Source organism: Lepidothrix coronata, unplaced genomic scaffold (genome assembly GCF_001604755.1).
Source record: "Lepidothrix coronata isolate B3197 unplaced genomic scaffold, Lepidothrix_coronata-1.0 Scaffold104, whole genome shotgun sequence".
Taxonomy (NCBI): domain Eukaryota; kingdom Metazoa; phylum Chordata; class Aves; order Passeriformes; family Pipridae; genus Lepidothrix; species Lepidothrix coronata.
In genome coordinates, this window is record NW_016690284.1 from 943,105 (window position 1) to 963,653 (window position 20,549).

Here is a 20,549-nt window from a genome sequence, read left to right on the forward strand (position 1 = left end):
TCATGGGAAATTCAGGTTGGACATCAGGAAATGGTTCATTTTCTGAGATGATAGTCGGTCCCTGGAAGAGGCTTCCCGGGGAATTTGTCGCGGCACCGAGCCTGGCAGAGCTCTAGGAGCGTCTACACGACACTCGTAGTCACGTGGGTCAGTTTTATGTGGCCCAGCCAGGAGCAGGGCGTTGGTTCCATGACGCTGACGGGTTCTTGCGATGGGAAGGAAACTCCTTTGGTCCCGCCCGGCCGCTTCCTGCTGGCGGCTGTTGTGTTTCCGGGGCAGGCGCAGCATGGAGCCGGCGGCGGAGGGCGGTGAGCGGCGGGGTGCGCGGGGGCTCAGCCCAGCCCAGCCCGCGGCCCCCCCTGACCCCCTGCTTTCCTCTCTTCTCCCTCTCGTTGCAGACGCAGAGATGCTGGGGGCACCCGACCCGGAGCTGGCGGCCACCATGGGGTTCTCGGGCTTCGGTGCGTGTCGATGCGGGCGGGAAGTGCCGGGGAGCCCCGGCGGAGGCTGCTGGTGGACGTGGGAGCAGAGCCTCTCAGTTGCAGGTGGGGCTCTGTTCCAGTCTGCTTTTGCTTTGTTTTTAGGGAAGAAAGCTCGGACTTTTGACCTCGAAGCGATGTTTGAGCAAACGAGAAGAACCGCAGTAGAGAGGAGCAGAAAGGTCTTGGGTAAGAAGCGTAGTCGGCTTAATGCGTTTTAAAACATGTTTTGGTTTCCTCTCTTAGGGTGATGTTTGAAGTGTCTCGGACTGGCTGTCTAGAGAACAAAACATAGACGCAGTTTTGTTCAAGTAAAACAGTCCTTAACAGCTTGGGCCTTGATGGATAGCAAAGTTATTAATTTACTTGTGAGGTCTGAGGATGTAAGAGCAGTGTGAGTGTGCAAGCTTGCAGATACAGTAAAAAGGTGAATTTGAATATGAGAGTATTTCCTTTCTTCTTTTACGTAGCTGTGTATGTATTTTGGAAGGGAAGATGGTACGAAGCTTTAATCTAAAGACAACAGAATAATGAAGAAGACGTGTTTGTCTTATACCAAACATCAGGTTATATTGCAGTCCACAAGTGTGTCTCTGTCTTTTGCTGTGCATTTTCAAGGTGGTGGTTTGAGAGTGGTAGATGGAGGAAATTGTATCATTTCTGCCTGTATCCAAGTGAAAAGCAGTCCAAACAAGGTCCTTGAGAGCACTCTTATATATTTAGAAATCCCTTTATCAATTTTGCATGCTTTCTCCCTCCGCTTGGACAGTTTGTGCAGAACGTATGTGTTCTGTTTTGTTTTTCATATGATGCCATCATGGTTGAGCAGCTTCCATCCTACTAGATTATACTTAACCTGCTCTCTTAACTGTTGCAGTTTATGAAATTAATAGACCTTAATAATCTAATCATGTTACGATGTTAGGGCTTTTTATTGCCTTGATTCTATGCAGAACCACAAGATCTGTGTGGGCTCATTGACTTTGTGGACTTTAAGACACTGTGGAATTCAAATATACAAGGGATTCCCAAATTCAGTTTGGAATGTTTTGGGGTTTTTTTTTTTGTGTTCGCTGAATCTAAACACAACAATGTGTGTCCATGTTGGAAACCTTTTTATGTTTGAGAGTCATTCAACTTGAGCTATCATTTCTCTTGAGAAATCATTTGTTTACATCAAATTTTTGTTTAGGAGGGAGATTCAGTAAGCGATTACAAACCCCTGAGTTTTTAAGTCAAGATATCTTGACCTATGTCATGAATGTATCCTCTTCCTTTCCCTGCTCCACCCCACCCCATCCCCCTGCCCTGCCCCCAGATTCTAGGCTTGTGCCTGTAAAGGAAGCATGCGGCATTTTTTTTGTAAAGTTCATTATTTTGACAAAAATTTTAAAGCTTTGTATGTAGTTCAGGTATTTAACTTAGAAAAAAATTTTAGTTTTCAGTGTATAGCAATCAAAAATGTGTATGTGTTACAGCTTTTTGTTGGGGGGCTTAATGTGAGCATTTTATTTTCAGATTTCTTAAGATACACTTCTGATTTTTAGCTTTTTGGAATAACTGTGATAACTTTCGCATATGTCTCCTCCACTACCTGATATGTTTCCTGGTTTTATGTCTTGCAGGTGTTCACATCTGTATGCTTATGTACTAATTTAGTTCCCTGCACTATGAGAACATCAAAAGTTCTCTGAAGTGATCATGCTGCTTTAATATAGTGTTGAAAATACTGAAATATCAGCATCCTTATGTAATCAACTTATGTTTGAAAGCATGTACAAATGAACAACTGGCATTTTTGTTTTCTTGTAGTATTTTGTATTGTGATCGTTTCAGCAGCAATGGAAATTTAGTTTATGTGTAAAAGTATTTTCAGGTTAAATGTTTTATTTGCTGTTACCTTTTCAAATATTTCATATAGGTCTGAAAATGAAGAAAGTTGGCTAACTATCCTCAGCAAGCAACTAATTTTAATATTTTCTAAAAGACTTGATTATTTGTCTTTTCTGTGCTCTCTGTGTTCAGAGGCCCGTGAAAGAGAAAAGGAAGACCAGACTGAAAAGGAGTTTAGAATTCCATGTGCTGAGTCATCAGCTTCAGCATCCAGTGCAACAGGAGCTGGGTCCACATTAACTGAAAGGTACTTAGATATGGTGGGAGATTCCATGTAGCAGATTTCTTTTCTGAAAAGGGTGTTTGTTTGTTCTGATAACATGAGTGACATTTAACTTTTGTGAACATGTCTGTGTTATCTGAAGTATTTCAGTGAAAGCACGGATTTTGATTTTTTTTTTTTTTTAATCCTGAAGATGTGTCCATATTTGTATATATTGATATTAGGTATATTTGATATTCATTTTTGCAGTCTTCTCCTTGATCCTGTTGGGCATACTTTTTAAAAATAACAATAATGTCAATATCTGTGGATTTTTTTAACTATTAGGGCAGATATAATGACAACATGTCAACCTTATTAGCAGCTATTTTTCTCGCTTGTAAATGGAGTGTACTTGTTCATGTCTGATGAAAAAGGAAGTGAGGTAGGTGGAGAGCCTCTGCATGCAGGTTTTCTAGAATAATGGTGGGGTAAACAAAGTTTTTTGTTTTGTCTTCAGTATGAAATATACTCTTAAGACTTGCCAACATTTATTATTGATAAACAATGTATGCTGTGGCTTTTACAGTTTGAATTCTGAATTGCTGGAAGATCAAAAGGAGCTGAGGGCAATGGGGACCACAAACTCCATTGTATGGCAGGGCTTGCAGAGATGAGTGCACTGTAAATTTTTAGGTTTCTCTATCTATCAAAGTCTAGTAAGCCATACAAGACTCTACCAGACCTATATATATGTATGTTATATATATATGTATATATATATATATATGTATGTATATATACATACCTATATATGTGTATGTTAGGGGCTGGTTGAGTCTATATGTGGTAGGTTGTTATAGAGAAACTTTTAGAATTTCAGACTGAGCAAATTTTTGTTAGAAAATTTTTTGCCTGTTGCTCTATGAAAAGCTCAAACGAGCCATGCACTCTCACTGAAATAGCTGAAATACTGCCCTCTGGATCCTCTTGTGCTCGAGGGAAAAATATCCATGCTCCCATTTTTTTTTTGATGAACTTGTATATCTATTTGGTGACATAATGAAGAACAACAAGAATTTTAAATGTAACGTGGTCGTGTATTGTGTATGGGTGACTCCAGTATACAGAAGCAATTTAAACAAATGGTAAGGTGGAGAGCAGTCAGTTGATGCAGAGGCTTTCTATAATAATTTCATTTTGCTAATGGACCTGACAGGAGAGAACTCCAGGGACTTTGTATGAAGGAAGATAACAAATACCTTTCAGTATGCTGAGTTATTAGGTAAGCTCTGGTAACTCATCCGAGTTCTGCTGATAGTAAATTTCCTTTTGTTTTCCCTTTTGTTTTTACTAAGCATTGAGAAGGAAGGGCTTGACATGAAAAGCTCTCCTGGAAGTTTTGTATTTCCTTGTAAAACAGGATATGTGGCTTAGTACTTAGTGGTTAGAAACAGGAAGCTAATGAAAGAGATGTGCCATTGTGCCTCAGTCTTAATTCAGAGGAACAATTCTGCAACTAACAATTTAAGTCTGAAATACAGAATTTTCTATTTTTTTTTATAAAGTAGATTTTAGTTACTATAAACTGATTTAGTATGTGTAGCATCATCTGTTCCCTGAAAATGGCAGCAGTTTACTGACTTAATTTTTTTTTTTAATTTCCAGGTACTTTCAGTTATCTTAGTAGCCCTTATACTAATTTTCTAGTTGATAGTCTCTCCAAAACAACGTGAAGAATAGCTACTGATTATTTTGGCTCTTGAGGTGTTTTGCTGTAGAGGGATGTTTACAATAGTTATGGTATTTAATGTATTTGTGCAGAAGTATAGTAATTTTGCTTTGCAAAAGGAAAAGAAAAAAATGGAGAAAATTGAGTGAATGATGTAAGAAGAGTTAACACATGGGAAGGATATGCTCACATATTTGCACAACTCTCAGAATGTTTTTTATTATTTCTTCTCTTAGTGTACCATCCATGCTCTGTTACAGTTTCCTTTTCTTTACTCTTACAGCTTGTTTCACTCACTGAGGAGGTAATAAGGGGAAGCAAAAAAAATTCCTTACACTTCTCTGAATCCTGGGAAAGGGGCTGGCAGAATGGTTCTTCTGCCTTTACAGCCCCTGGTAGAGTTAGACTGGAAGGCTGAAAGTTGAAGGAGCACCACTTGTTTTATCCTTTCTGTCAGCACCACTTCCAGTTGCTGTCAGGAGGGCAGATGGGCTTTTGGTCTGGCTGCACTGGCGTGTTGGTATGTTTGACTTTATTCCAGTCAGGACAGAGGATACCGGTAGCTGTAGCTGGAGTACTTGGCTGTCCCTGCCAAGCTTGGAGTGGGGTTGAAAAATAGGACAGCAACTCTGGCCATTTCATGTGCAGAGTGGCTACACTGCCCCTTAAAATACTGAAATGTTTGATTTGATCAACTTCCTTCCTAGCAAATGAGAAAATGATAAGGACGGGTAGTTAGGAAGAAAGGTAGATATTGCTTTTGGGTGTCTGTAGAAAGATCTGAAAATCCGTGACACCCGGATTGGAATGGCCTCCTTTGTATGTTGTATACATCCTTCTCACTGTCACAGTGTATATTTTTGGTTACATTCCAAAACTTATTAAATAGTTTAGCATTTGGGGAAAAGATTTTTAGTCTAGGAATGCATATCAGCTGTTAAAACACAAGTCTTTTGCCCATAGTCTTGTGAACTTAGTTTTGAGGATAACTTACTGGAAGAACTTTGAAGATCCCATGCTGTGCTTCACATGCTGTAAAATTTTCCTTTTGGTAAAAGGATATTGATTGCCCCATTGTTGTAGAGTAGGAGAAACTCTTTTTATTTGAGTTGTTTTTATTAGATAATCATATCCTGATGGAAGTCTTTTAAATGTCTGTCATCACTATGCAAAAGCAAGTTCGTATGTAGAGGTAGTTTATTATGCTAATATGTATAGTTGGAAAACTTAGAAAAACTTTCAGGCATCAAACCCGCCTCTTCTCTGTAATATCTGAGGACCTAAATTGTGTTGGGTTTAGGTTTTTTTGATTTATTCCTAAAATAATAGGAATAAATCTTGTCCAACACAAAATTTGTAGTTAGTACCTGTTTACTGTGCAGCTGGTGTTGGGGGCAGAATGAGGATGCCTTCTCTGTCACAATTACGTAGGTTAGAACTGATTTTCTTAATCCTTTATTATGTTCTTAAACATTCATGTTTTTATTACAGTTTTTAAGTGATAACCTAAACTTTTTTAAAAAAAACCCCTAAAGTGATACCTCTATAGTTTAACAAAGAGAAGAGAAAAATAAGACTGTTTTGCAGTCTGCTCACTTAAAAATTCTGAAAATATAAGATCAAATTGCAAGACTTGGCTTGGGAGTTTATCTCACTGAATATGAAAGGAACAAGTGATTTGTGCTGCAAGTGATGATACACTTTATGTAGTCGAAAGGCTGCTAATTCCTTTGAGATCTTCTGCTGATTCGAGTGGCGCTTCTTGGAGCTGCCAGCAGAGGGGGCGCGGCTATTTTGAATAAACTGCGTGAACGTGGACTAAATAACTCAACTTTTCTGAAATTTCCCAATGCCAAAAATAATGTGTTTACACAACCGATTTGGACAACATCAAAGTGGCAATTTGATGTAACTTTCAGAGTTTAGACTTTGTGCGAAAGTGCCTATTACTCTATTATTCTTTACCAGCATTTCAAAGCAAGTGCCATGCTTTGTGTTCTCAGTCTGGGTGTGAGCCTGGGCAGTTACTGTTTTGTTTTCCACCCAGACAACAGAGGTGCAGAGCATCTGTACAAGCTGCAGCTTGAAACAGAATCTTGAAATTGCTGTGTAACAGTATATTCTGTTGGTTTCTAAGCAATGTTGAAATCTGTACTAATGACGTGGTACTGTTGCTTTTACAATCCATTTAACTTTTTTTATTTTCTTCAGTTTTTTGAACTGTCTGTCACTATGATATTCCTTTCCCAAAGCTTTTTTTTTGTGCTTTCAATATGATAGTTAATAAAAATGTACATTAATATACATTTTACTGCTAATTTTGGTGTCTATAGATTGACAAGAGTGCCCAACATCTTTTATTGGAAAATTCCTATGGAAGTGGCCATGTTCTTGAAATAGTAATGTTTTAAATTTTTCTTGCAGAGAGATAGTCAGTAGTGAAAGTGAGGACAGCTCAAATGAAGAGTTAACTGGTCCTTCCATGCAACCCCAGAGTTCTACTAAAGGTCCAGCTGAGGATACTGATGATGATGATGATGAATTCATTGGGCCACCACTTCCACCAGGGTTCAAGGATAGTGATGACGATAATGACAATGATGATACAGAGGAAGAAGATAATGTAAGTAATTTGTTCCTCTTTAATGTTTTAATGCTTTCAGTAGACTCTGATTTGTGTGTGTGCTCTTCCTTTACGATGGAATTTCTAGGTGAAGTGTGACTTGTTTGAAATGCAGGTTATCTGTTTTTTCTAATGATACTTTATCAAATGCAAATGATTGTTTTGATTTAAAAATACTAGGATTTAAAACAAAATTACACATGTGAAATTCATTATCAATTATATATTGTTTAATTCTTTGTTTTCATGTTATGAAAGAATGAGGTAAACATTTCATATTAATATTTTAGATGGTTTATTTCCCAAATCATGTGTAGAATTTTTTAGAAGAAAGAGGAGGCAGAGGTGGGTCCGAAACAGTTCTGTGCCATGACTGTTTTGAGAAAATGAACGATGGTAACTGAGGGTTTTTTTTTTCTTTTTTTCCTCCTTTCTTTCCCTTTTTGTTTCTTTGTTGTTTATTTTTGTGTATTTTGGTTTGTTTTTTTTTCTAAAAAAGAGCCAGGCCTATTTGCTAGAGAGATATAGATTTTTCTGTCTATATTGAAATCGAGAAAAACCCCTAAGAGCCTAATTTTGGTATCACAGATATTTAGTTAGCAAATCTTTCTCCATTTAGTTAAAAGGCATCTGTATCTGGTGCTGGGTGATGTGGTTTAGAGGTTTAAGGATTACAGTGGTAGCACTGAGTTGACGGTTGGACTGGATGATTTTGAAGGTCTTTTCCAACCTTTACAATTCCGTGAAAAGATTAATGGTTTGATGTTTGTTCTTCAAAACTGCCTGGATCAAATGTTTTGTGGCATTGAATTTTGTTTGATGGTTTCCACGTGTAGCAACAGTGATAGAAGTCCTGTAAAAACAGCCTTACTTATGATGTTTTGAACCACAGGGTAGCAGAAAAAGACCTGTATGTCCTGTTACTCAAATATAAACCTAACTATAAAAAAGCCCCAAATTTTCGGGTGTCTCAAGGCTTTCCTTTCAACTTCTCTTTAGTTTTTACTGGGTGCTCTGTTTTTGTATGATATCTCTTAGTTTGCATTTTGTGAACTTCAACACTTAAGTTTATAGTGCTCAATTAAAATGAATGAGATGAACTTCTTAAGCAATGACATAATTGATTTTTAGAGTGAGCCTAAACTTACACGATCACAAATTTTTTCTTTTTTTTCGTTTCCCTGCAGAGGAAATTCTGGTGCCATAGGGGTTTACATTATTATGTCTGGTCCACTTGATTCACTGTTGCCTATGGATTTGTTTAATTATCAAACTGTATGTTTTAGTCCTGTACCTTCTGTGATCTCCTCTGTACCCCACATATGACTTTTTCTGTCTCAGGGAACCAACTGGCGATAAATCCCAAACTTCCCTTGAGAACGACATAAACCCTAACTTGACTTATGGCTTACTATTATTGATCTATGTTAGTAATTGTCTTACTTTTCAGCTGTTATGGCTCAGTGGAGTGAGTCTATATTCCTGAGGGTGTCATAGGCTCACTGAATTTCAGTTGTGTATCATGTCATACTGAAGTCACTCTTTCTCTTCTCCAGAATGACGAAGGCAAAAACTGTGTTCACAAACAGCTTGTTTTACTTTAACTTATCTCAGTAGTTTTATTTTACTTTAACCTATCTCAGTAGTCACTTTGCTGATTGGCTGTTTTAATTTCTAATAAGACACTGGTGTTTATTTTTTATTTATATCTATTTGAATAATGCTACAGCTGGCTTGACGAAATGGTTATTGGAGACCAGAGTTAAAAGACCCTACTGAAAAGTTTCAGACAGAAAGGTAACTTGCGGTCTGGTGTGATTTAAGTTTGTCTGAACTTAAGACAATAGTTACAAAACAGTCTAGAATAGATTTGGTTGAGAGTAAGCAGAGCAGCAGAAATATGAGACTTGTGGTTTTTCAGTCTAAACAGTTAATTTATAACTGGGAAGATTTTGTGTCAGTGTGAATGCCAGAGGCCTTTGGGGTCTAGAGCCTTCCCTTACTGCTGCTCGTGAACTCAGTTTTTCTTTCCTGTGAAGGGAATCAGGAAGCAGCTGTGCTTTCCTGATTTCCTGTTGATCGATTGGTGATCACAGGATGATCTTGTGAGCCCCAGGGAAGGCAGGTGTTGCAGTTATGAGAACTCTGTGATTCGTTTTCCTTGCTTGTATGTCAGGCTGTGGTTGGTATACATGGGTACAGAACTGAGAAAGGAGAAACTGAAAGCTGAATATTTTTTTTCCCTCAGATGTAGTATGACACTGTCTCTCTTTTGTTAGCATATTTTGCTGCTGAAGTAATTTCTTGAAAACACAAGTATCAATGTTTTTGATCCTGAAGGAATAACATTTTTCTCCAATGCTTACAGGTATTGCAGTGTATTTGCGACTTGTAATCAGAAGTCTTGTGAATTTTGTATAACTGATAAAATATATCAAAATACTGGCTTTACCTTGATAACTTGCTGCTGTATCTCAAGCCTGACTTCAGCTGTGGTTTTTATTATAGGAACATTTTGTTTTTCACTATTCCTTGTTCAGTTGTTTTTGCTTTTTTATTACAGACTGTCAATAGGCACATTTGTCAAGTTGGGTTGCTATGAGGCTGGCAACTTTTGAGTCCAGGGCTGGCCCAGGACTGCCCAGCTCACACTGGATATTTTATGGAATAAACATATGGTAGAAGGAGTTACTGGTGGTTATTATCTTTGATGGGAATTTTTTGTATCAGTGTTTTTATGGGAAAACGATTAACAGCAGTTATTTGCTGAATTCTTTTGAATCAGCACTGATATTTTTTTGAGTATTATACATTTTTGTAATAGGTACACTTAATATTAATTCCCTCTGATATTTTTGTCTTGTTGTAGTATTCCTTTTTATATAGGAGGCTAATTTGAGGAGTGAGGAAAATAAGAAGTTGGCTATTGTGATCAGTGCTTTTCTGTAGTACTTTTTCTTCTACTGGTGTAAAAACCTATTTGGATCATCAGTGTCAGTTTTTCATGTGGTTGTAAGCTGAGAGGGGGAAGGAGGCAGCAGAGCATCTTCTGTAGTATGAAGCTTTACAGGTTTGGTTTCTATCCTGAGAAGTAAGCCTTTCTGGAATACTTGAAGAAAATCTTTAGAAGAGAAAACAGCTTATTTTACAGAGAGCAGATTCTTAATGAGGGCAGTATTTCATTTGGTAAATTTTGAGGCTGGGAGATACAATAGTCTTTGCCAGGTTTTTTGCCCTGCAAAGATGCACGGGGAATCTGTCTGGTGTTTGTGCCATCAAAATTTGGCTGGAGGGGGACAAAGACTAGCAAAAAGCAGTCATGGCAGTGTTGATAGGTGGACAGCTTTAAATCTCGGACAGAAACATTTTTCAAGGGAATGGATGGCACCTATTAAAAGACTTTAGTAAGAGAGTGTGTATGTGTTCATGCTCTCTTCTACGTGTCATTAGAAAATGTGCTGAGATCTTTAACAAAACTTAACAGACCGTTAGCATGTTGTGACACTTTTCCTGACTTCAAGCAACAGGTACAAAGGTGATTGTTGAACGATTTACCAGGTGGATTGGTAAGGATTTACCTTCTGTCTGGAGCTGAGTTATAGTTGAGTCTCCTTTGGAACAGAGAACTGTTTCTCCCTGCAGCACCAACATAATCATGTTGTAATTATGTCCCTGAAACAAGTACAGCCTTGGGTGTCCTCAAGGCCCAAGGCTGTACTCTGATTTGGAATGTTTCCAGAATGATAGCATAGCTGGATTCTAGGTTTTGGAATTGTTTTTTGAGATATTTTTAAATTTTTTGCAGAAGTTTAACAGGACATACCAGTAATATTCATTTGTTCGTAATGGAAGACAGCCATTTCCTGCTGATTTAGATGGAGAATTTAAGTAGGCTGTAATTGCTCCAATTAGAATTTGGCTAGGGAACCAGGTTAAAAATCATGGTGTTGTAAAAATAAATGTTAGGGGAATTTTTAGTCATCTTAAGGATTTATAACATTTAGGCTGAGGATTGTCTGTCCTGGTAACTGCTGAATCTTATTTACCCAGTCATGTTTCATCTTGTCTAAAGAGGAAAAGTGTAGTAAGCCAAACAAAGCAATTTTTGTGTGTGCAATAGGCACAGAAAAGTGTGGGTTTGAGAATGAGAGGTGTTGTTTTTTAACCATTTCTAGGCATTGAGAAGTTGATGAAAAATAGGTAGCAATTACCATTGCTTTTAATTTGAGTGTTACCTTCCTACTTAATCAAAAAGAAAATGCTTTTGTCATATATGTGCATACTGTGTTCTTAGGTCTTGACAATAAAAATCAGATAAATGTATTTTCTTTATATTAAACTTGGAACAAGTTGTGGAATTTTTGTTAAGGATTATTGATGTCATTACTGTTGTTGCAAAGAGTAAGAAAAAATATTTCCAAAGTGAGTTAGAATGAATTTGCAAGCTTCACAAAAATTAAAAGAAAACAAAATCTGTCCCCTAAAATTTGTATAATGAAGCTCAGTCTAAAAATGTGAGACAATCAAACAGAAGCTGTAATGGAAGGAATGCTTAACATAAGAAACTGAAGAGGAAGCTAACAGTGTAATTCCCTTAGGAAATGTTTGTCTTTGATAAAAAGGCGTGGGATGTTTGCTCATCTTCTCTTCAACACAGTGCCCTGAGTTCGTGATTACCAGTTGTTCTACAGAAGATGAATGTACTTTCAAAAATGTCTATCGATTCTGCACAACCTAGTAAGGCCAAGCCTTCTCTGCTGTGTATCATGCCATGCCTTTTTGGTGGATGATATTGATTTTAATTAATTTGTAATATGACAGAATATGAGAAGTTTTAGAATGTTTCCTCCACAGATACACACTTAGTCCTATGAGGTTGTTTCTAGAAATATTTTGTGAGAATATTAGTAGGCATATATTTGTTAACCGGGAAGTACTTAAAAATTAGAGAGATGTGACTTTAGCAATGTTAAATAAAATGTGATATAGAACATAATTATTGTTACTAGTGCCCTTTTAAACAAACTTCAGTGGTCTTCTTATGTCCTGTTTTTACATTTTATCCTCTCCTTTAGAGACCCTTTATCAGATCAGTCTGAAGCTGGTGGAGCCAGCTTCTTTAGGAGCTGCTGGTACCACTTCTGTGTTTGAAGAGAGAACTGTTAAGTGTGTGTGCTGGTTTAAAGGTAAACCAGCAGGGGAAATGAACTCAACTCAGAAGAGAGCTTATAAGTCAGAATAACAATTTAATAAAATAATACAATAAGTACGATTATACAGACAATTGGTTTTAACCCACAAAACCCAAATATATAACCCAGCACCCTGGGGCATGAACAAAGTGATGTTCTTTGGGCACTCTGAGTCCAAAGGAAAAGGAGGGGGGAAAACCTGCTGGTGAGAGTGGTGGTTGCAGTCTGGTCAAGAGTGGTGATCTGCAGTCTTCCTCTGGATCCCACGAGTGGTTAAAAAGGTCCCAAGACTCCAAGATTGTATATCCTCCAGTTCAGGCAGGAATGCTCAGTACCTCCCTCAGGGCAGGGGGTGGGTTCCTTAATAGGTGTGAGGACAAGAGCAACTCCTATCTGGCAGGCCTCTTAGCACCTGGTTTATAGCCTGAGGAGTCAGGCTCTATGTGCAGATGGTGTAAATGGTTCATTGATAACAGTTTCTGGGAAATGGCATGGAAGGCTATAGAATACCCAGTTTTGGGTTACACCCATCCAGTGATGAACTGGTCTCAGCTGTCCTAACTAGGACAGAGTGAAGGAAAGTGTTCTTCATCTCAGGACCAGATATACTTTGGCTGCAAACCTCCCACCCTTGGAACATGGGATCCTCATGCAACCCTTGATTTCTCTATAGTCAGAAGATTTTGTGGAAGCTGATGTCCTCTACTGTCCTTAGAGGGGGTGTAGAATTAATTTTTTTTTTCCTGCCAAATATGTTTGAGGCATGGATAGCTTTGAGACTGTCCAATTCTGTGACCTATGCCTTAAGAAAAACAATAAAATCTAAGTCTTTCTAAGGACATATTCTGCATGTGCATCTCAGTTATAAGACTGTACTTTTGGTATAGTATTGCCTCTGGTGGTCTAGTGGTTAGGGTGCAGGACTCTCACCGCTGCGACCCGGGTTCGATTCCCAGCCCCCCGGGCAGATGGAGCTCGTCAGCCCTGTGAGGCAATCCATCTAAGAGAAGGTCACTCTAAACAAACCTACGTTCTGAGACCTTCACTGCCACTGTCCAAGCGTGCTTGGCCCCGGCAGATGAACCTCAGGATTAAAGGGTGGGCTCAGTTCAGCGCACGCTGTGTCTCACCTAAAAAATCCACTGCGCAGGCTCGAAGGGTTAATGACCTTTCCTAAATCTTCGCTCGCGAAGACTGGCCATTATTATTTAACAAGAATGAGTAGTTGGAAATGTTGGGAAATTCTGTTCATCCAATGATATATGAAAATTCAATCCTAAATATTACTTTCTTTACTTCCAGTAGAAGTTGGGATATTTGGAGGTGAAGATACTGAAATTAGTTTATTCTTTGAGAACCTAAAAAGCTTACAGACAAGAGAAAGTAGTGACTACATCTTTACATGATGCTTCTTTTGGTAGTTGCAACAAATTTCAAATATGCTTTTAAAAAGAAGCACAAATAGCATATTGTTTCCATCAGTGTTAGAATATATAAAAAAAATTAAAATTTGGCAAGGGAGCTAACAGCAATGCTCACACTGTATTTGACCTTGTTGGCATCGCTGTGGAAAACATAAATGGGAGATAGCAGGTTCTCTTTTTATCTGGCATGTGAGGGGTATCTTTCTGAAAAGTTGTTTATGCTCTAAGCAGAATAATGAGTAATACAGGTGTAGAAACTCTTGCTTGAATCAAGAGGAAAATGAAGTGGATGATAACAAGTGTTTGAAATATTCATGGTGAGGATGAATAAATAATTTAAAAGGGTTGTATTTGAAGGAGGAGTGTAAGTGACATGCAGTTACACTTCCTCTCCAAAACAAGTCTTCACAGGATTTTTGATGAAGAACTGATTTATGTTAAACTGTTGGAACTGCAGACTGCTCCAATGGAATCCTTGGAGAGCCATTTTCTTGACTCTAGCAATGTCTGCTGTTTGTTTAAAAGATGGCTTTGGATTTTTATGAATGTGAAACTACCATATATATTGTTTTACAACTGCTGCAATGGCATCTCTTATTTGCAGGTGGGCACTTAGCAGTATACAGGGACTATACATACTTGATGCTAACAGTATCCAGATCACACAATAATCATACTGAACTTCTTTCCATTACTCCTGATTATCCTTTTTCTTTCTATTTTAAAACCTAGTAAAATTATTTTCAAATTATTAGGATCTTAAATAGTATTTTGCTGCATTACCTTGTGTACTATTTATAAATGTTTATTTGATGGATTATAACTAGAGATTGATGCATGTTCATTTAACCAGATATTGTGGGAATATGTTAAGAATTTTTTCTGCTTTCCTTTCCTAAACTAAAATAATTACTTTCTCCAGAGGAACTGAATAATCATAAAGAATCATTCATATGACTTTTTTATTAACCATAGCCTTTCATGCTCTAGTTCTCAGACTTCTGAAATGTGTTTAAAGCTCTTAGTTAGATTCTAGTGAGTGCATGTGTTGCTTTTGTAAACTATTAGTTCCTTTATGCTACTAGAAGTATTTAATTTTGAACGTTATCAGTTTTAAAAGTGTTGGTTTTGTAGAAAAAGTTTTTGAAATGTCTCAAAGTGCCTACTTAATGACAGATAAGATAAAGATTTCTTTTTCAGTTTTCTTCTAGGATCTTACATCTATTTATATGAGAACCTTAAGGTAGTCTAAAAAGTCAGGTGACTTAGATGTAGCACTTGGTTTTCAAGTAAAACATTACTTTGTTTAACAAAAGTTACTTTCATATCATAAGCGTTATGTGCAAGAATAGCAAAAAGGTGATACATTATGTAACCTTTATTTCCCAATACAAAAGAAATAGTTCAGACAAGACCTTTTCTGTAGGGGTAGGGAGCTCTCTCTTCTGTTTTCTAAAACAGGGCTTAATGCAAATAGCTCATAAATAGTTATCTCATGAAGCTCAGGTTCATTCTTTGCTGCTGTGTCTGCATTGCAGTTATTACACGAGTTACCTGGATGAATCACAAGTTTAAGTTTGTCCGCATGAGATGCAGTCAGTGTTTGAGTTAAAACTTTCCTGTTTCTTTGATTCAGCTTAACCCTAGTACTGCCAACTAACATCAATACACTTTTTTTTTTCCTTTCCTTCCCCAAAATTGCACAAGAGGGCAGTGAAAACACTGTAGATCCCTAGCAGCCTTCATGGAACTTCTGAATGTCTTGCATAGTTTCTGCAACCCCCTTTAGCACCTATCTTGGAACCAGTTTTAAGAGTAAACAGTACAATGTCAAGGTTTTGGTTTGGATTATTTGGATGTGTGGAATTCATTGCAGTGAGCATTCTCGAGTGATGAAACACAAGGTCTTAAATCAGAGTTGAACTCAGTCACAGTGGCTGTTTGCAGTACAGAGGCCCCAGAGGTTATTTTTCATGTAATAATGAGTGTGAATGCAGGAAATAAATTCTGGAGCAGCTATAGAAAGTAGGAACTTACTTTTCTACACATGATCAAAACTTCTGTCATGGAAAAACTGGTTTTGAAGAGTTACATTATTCAATTAATTAATTCAGATCGTATCTGGAATGAAAGCAAAAGCCGGAGTTCTAATCAATATGAATTGTTGGCATAGTAATGTTGGAAATATTTTGTTTCTAGATTTCTGGAGTTTCAGAGCAAACAATCTTGTGACAGGACAAATGCAATCACACTAAAAAGGGGTCTGTAAGTACGTTTCTGCTGCAGTGTTTAGTGACTTGTCCTGTTTTTGGGAATCAAATTAGAGGGACTTAAAGCCTCCTTGACTCGTCAGTGTACAACTATTCTAGTTCTGCCTATTCTGAAATACCAGAAAGGAATTAAAGACTTCAGTTTTCTCAGAATGCATACAAATTGTGTCCTTATTTTGCTGTTAGTCATTGTGTCCAGAAGACAGCTACCAAGAACAGGTGATGTATTCTCTGCATGTTATTGAACCTACATCTCTGAGCCTATTTTGAAGCCTGCCTTTATATTTAATGCATGTTGAGTAAATGTTGTTTGCAAATGTTGTGGTTGTGCTACACATATTGCAGGCACAAAGCAAATTTTGTAAAAATGCTGTGTTGATAGGATTGAACTGCTATTACTAGTTTTTTAGGAATTAGGAGTAGAAGATAAGATTTTATTCAAAAAATAAATTATACAGAAATGTGGTGGCTGATGCAGATAGTTCAGTTGAAAAGGCATATCAGCATTGGTTTTAAAGAATAATTTGTGATTTTTTGGAAGAGGTAAACTCATTCTTCATATTGGGAATATTCTGAGCAGAAGGGGAAAACAGTGATTAATTCTTAAACTTTTGAACTGCACCTGAATGGCAACAATTATGGCACTTGAAAAAATTCTTCAACTGTTTTGAATTTTAGTGCACAACTTTCAAACTAGAATCTTTCAACATTTTGATTAAGAGGTAATGTAACATATATCTGTTAAGAGCTTGCTATGCTTTGCTTGAAATATGGATTGAGAAGAGTCATAGCTCATGGAATAATTAGTGTTTCTCAGGTCAATAATCTTACAAGTTTCATGCATCATATGGATTTATAGGTGTTTATCTGCCTTTTTCTAACCAACCTGTTACTTAGGGTGTCTTGGAATGTACTGTTCTCTGCAAAGAAAGCAAACTTACATATCAGGCTATAATCACATCTGGGGGCATCAGCTGGCTTTCAGTGCCATCAGATTTGTAACTTTTTTCAGTACAAATAGTCAGTGTATGTCTCTTGCAAAGCTATTGTCATGAAGAAACTGCTCTTCTTGTCTTAAGTATAAGAATAAAGATATTTCTCAGTGGCATTCCTTCTTAGGTACATTCATTACCTTTTCTACTGAGTACCAAAATGTCAGAAATAGAAATTCAGAAGAAAAAATAACTAGCTTAATCATCCTCAGTGTCTACAAACTGCACATACTTGTTTTATAAGATCACTGTGATACAGAGTGCTGAATCGTTCTGAAGACAACCCCTTCTTGGTTTTTAGTGTTAAGCCTTGGTCTTTATGAGCATTCTGTGCCATTTTAGGTGCTTCAAGACCATCTAAAAAGAAATTCTTTTATCTCCGTTAATTTTTCCTGTGGAAAATATTAAAATTCTCCCATGTGCTAGTTGCTCTTTTTATATCACTCATGTATTTTTTATACATTTACTTTTCCTCACATTTAAAAATGCTGACTTGTTTGGATGACATTCATGGATGTGCAGGCATGCAAAGTAAAATGTTGAGTCACATATCAGACTGTGATAATTTTTGACTGATTAAAAGTGTATCATCCAAAACTAAATTCTAGAAATAACAGAGCAAACCTCACAGTATATTTCGATAGAAAATAGTTTAAAAATTCTGTCATAGATTTCTTTTCTGTCAACGGAATTATAATAACTTCATTTATTTTAACTTGGCAGTTATTACATTTCATTTTGCGAAGTCCTTCAGAGTTGTTCCTCTGTTCTGTGATTAAATGCTGCCTTATCTAGCATTGGTGAGGACAGCCAGTTGTTTTGGGGCTTTTGTTTTGTTTTTTTAGTCCGTGACAGACCTGTACTCTGTCATAATTGCTAGTTCTTCCTAAGGTGCCTTGTAGGGGTCAGGCATTCTGTTGATCCTTCTGTCCCCTTCCTGCTTGTATCCGTATCTGTGGTGACTCTGTTATATTTTTCTCCTTTCTCTAAAGGAATCTTTCAAAAATAGATTTTTAAAATAACAGATGTTTATATTTGCATTTTGACTATGCAAGCCTGTAAATAATAGAGTAATAAAGGAAGTTTCTGCATTTGACAACTGCATTTGACAAGGGAGTTCTCTTCAATAATTTCTAAATTAATGGTGTAAATAGTGCTAGGCTTAGTCTAGTTGCTGTCCATAAAATATTTTTCTTATGGAAGGCAATTATGAGATATTGAATAGACAGTGAATTTATGAGAAGGCCTGATGGTAGTTTTCTGTGATTTCTCAAAGTGGTATAGTCCAAATGAGAAACTGCAATCAGTGTTTCAATGCAGAATGACCAGTAGTAAAATAATTCAATGCATTTTCAGCAAAAATATTAACTCCCCTGAGTAAAATGAATGTCACTAAATCTAAATTAGTTATAACTATGCTATTTTAAATGCTGTTTTAAATGAGCATCTGCTCAAATCACATGATAGTTATGAAAACTAGTCCTATCCTGTAAAAAATTTAATAGTTGTCAGCTGTAGTTTAACTCTGTAATTTAATACAATTTACATTAGTTTACCTCTTGAGAATTGTCTCGTAGTGTAGGACCTAATGGAAGCTGCAACTCTGTCTGATACTTTTAGGGAGTAGCCTCATGATGGACTCTGCAACCAAGTTTGAGTGGCTGGGAGAATGTCATAGAAATTACCCAACTTCTCTGGCGAAATTTTGCATCTGGCTGCATCTTGTGTGGGACGGGTGTCTGAAGAAGAGTTAATGTTACTCTAAATAATACTCTTAATTATAGAAAATTTTCATACTGAGAAGTATGGAGAGAAAAAGATACTGAAAATGTGGGATGGCAGAGATTCAGGTTTCCTTCTGATGGTTATGGATTTATCAAACCTTGCTTTCCAATATAGTAAGAAGATTTTTTTTTTTTCTGGGGTCAGCCTTGGCACTTCCTTTTTGTTCACCTTTTTGGAATATTAGTTAGTGATATAATATTTTTTGGAGCGTTTTAAACATAAGTTATGTATAGGTGAGAAAATATCTCCATGCTATGTTTTTTCTTACTGTTACATAACCACTAATGTAATTGGCTTGTTTTCAGAATTAAATTGAGCAGGAGAAACTGGGTTTGGTTCAAAGCTGTTTGTAGATGTTGAAGTTTTTGTAGATAAAGAAAGTGAAATCAGGAGTGATTGAGACACAGATCATCTTAAAGAGAGATTGTTGGTGGGTTTAGGCTTTCTGTATTACGAGATATGTCTTGCAGGTCAGGAATTGATACGAGACTCCGAACACATGTGCAAAATATTTGTATTTGGAATAAGTAATGTTTAATATCTTTAATCTGTAATAACTAATCTTTCGTCAAAGACAACAACACAGCTTTAGATTTTGTAGGGTTTTTGAAAACACAGCATGGCAGTCCCTGGCAATACAGTTCCTGACTTCACTCAGTGCCATTATTCTTGCTGAAAAGGCATGCAGGAGAAGCTCTGAGGCACACTGACAATAATCTCTCAGCCTGGCACTTTTACCTTGAGGACTTACTGTGTAAATGTTAGGCTTAACATACCATACCCTGTTGTAGTTACAAGTTCTGAGAAGGTCATCTCAGGTCTTTCATCCTTTGGGGTGGATAGGTTAAATTGCATGCAGTTCACATTATAGCTTATGGGTTATTTGAGTTCTTTAAGTGCAAGTTTGTAAACACTTGAACAGTAATTATCATCTTGGAGCAAATACATAACCTTATGAAAAATTCCAGTGTTCTAGCCAATACTCTCCCACTCCCTTTATTGTACAAAATTTTGATATGTAATTTGTATTTGCCCTGTCCCTGTCAGTATTAATAGATACTTCTAAGCCCTTGATACCCGCAACCAGCTGCAAAAATCTATTTATATGCATTTACTCACTCTTTCTAGCTTGTTCCCTTACCGATGGTCTATGCTACTGGAATTGTTCGGTATCATAGTGACTGTGAGGATTTCAGAATGCATGAATAACTTGTAATGGGTTTTAGTAATTTTTGTACATATCTGCGTCAAACTGATGATTGTGTTTCAAAAGCAAGATTCTTTTGCTTTCTCTTAATTCTGTATTACACTGAAATTCCAAGGGTAAGTGGTTCACAGGTAGGAACAACAACTTACCAAGTGTCAGAGTTTTCCCATTTTAAAGGTTTTTCCATTTTAATAGATTGCCCTACACAGTCATTTCTGAACTAATTGGTTTAGGAAGGGAGTTTCTTCCTGTCTATAGTGGTTTATCAGGATCTCATGAGAGGAACCTGAAGACAAGGGGTTGCCATCATTCTCTACCCAGAGGTCCATTTTTGCTCTCTCAGACTGGATATTACTTGGGATAACCATATGAAATGAGGATTCAGAAATGAAGGCCAGGTAAACCTTAAAAACGTGTAAAGAAAAGTGCTTTCAAGTGATCTGTATTTTGCACTTTGCATTTTTTTCTGTAAACAGAATAATGGCATTGAAAAACTCTAGACAAAACAGTCTGTTTTATCTACTGTCCATTTTGTGTGGCTTCCAAGAGGTGAAATGTAAATTCTTAAGAGGCCTGGGAAACAGTCAAGTGTAGGACAGCAGTAGGTGTTATGTGCGATAGCATTAGTTTCAGAAATAAACCATGTCATTTCATGGATCACACGTTCAAGGGGCTTGTCAAACATGAGGTTAATGTGAAGAATTCAGGCTTACAGAATGAATTCCAGAAACAGGAGTTAAATTCTGCCCA

At 37.1% G+C, this 20,549-nt stretch overlaps 1 protein-coding gene across 2 annotated transcripts in view; it reads left to right on the forward strand.

Moving 5' to 3' along the window:
- Positions 1 to 20,549, forward strand: part of WDR70 (WD repeat domain 70) — a 133,705-nt gene that overhangs the window by 1,957 nt on the left and 111,199 nt on the right. The window contains exons 1-5 of one of the 2 annotated variants that reach the window (XM_017823659.1): positions 242 to 308; positions 399 to 461; positions 585 to 668; positions 2,505 to 2,619; positions 6,731 to 6,929. In XM_017823659.1, the coding sequence (XP_017679148.1) occupies positions 287 to 308; positions 399 to 461; positions 585 to 668; positions 2,505 to 2,619; positions 6,731 to 6,929 (483 nt within the window). In that variant the 5' untranslated portion in view covers positions 242 to 286. Of the gene's footprint in view, positions 1 to 241; positions 309 to 398; positions 462 to 584; positions 669 to 2,504; positions 2,620 to 6,730; positions 6,930 to 20,549 lie in introns of those variants that run through there. The other variant, XM_017823660.1, reaches the window with a different exon arrangement.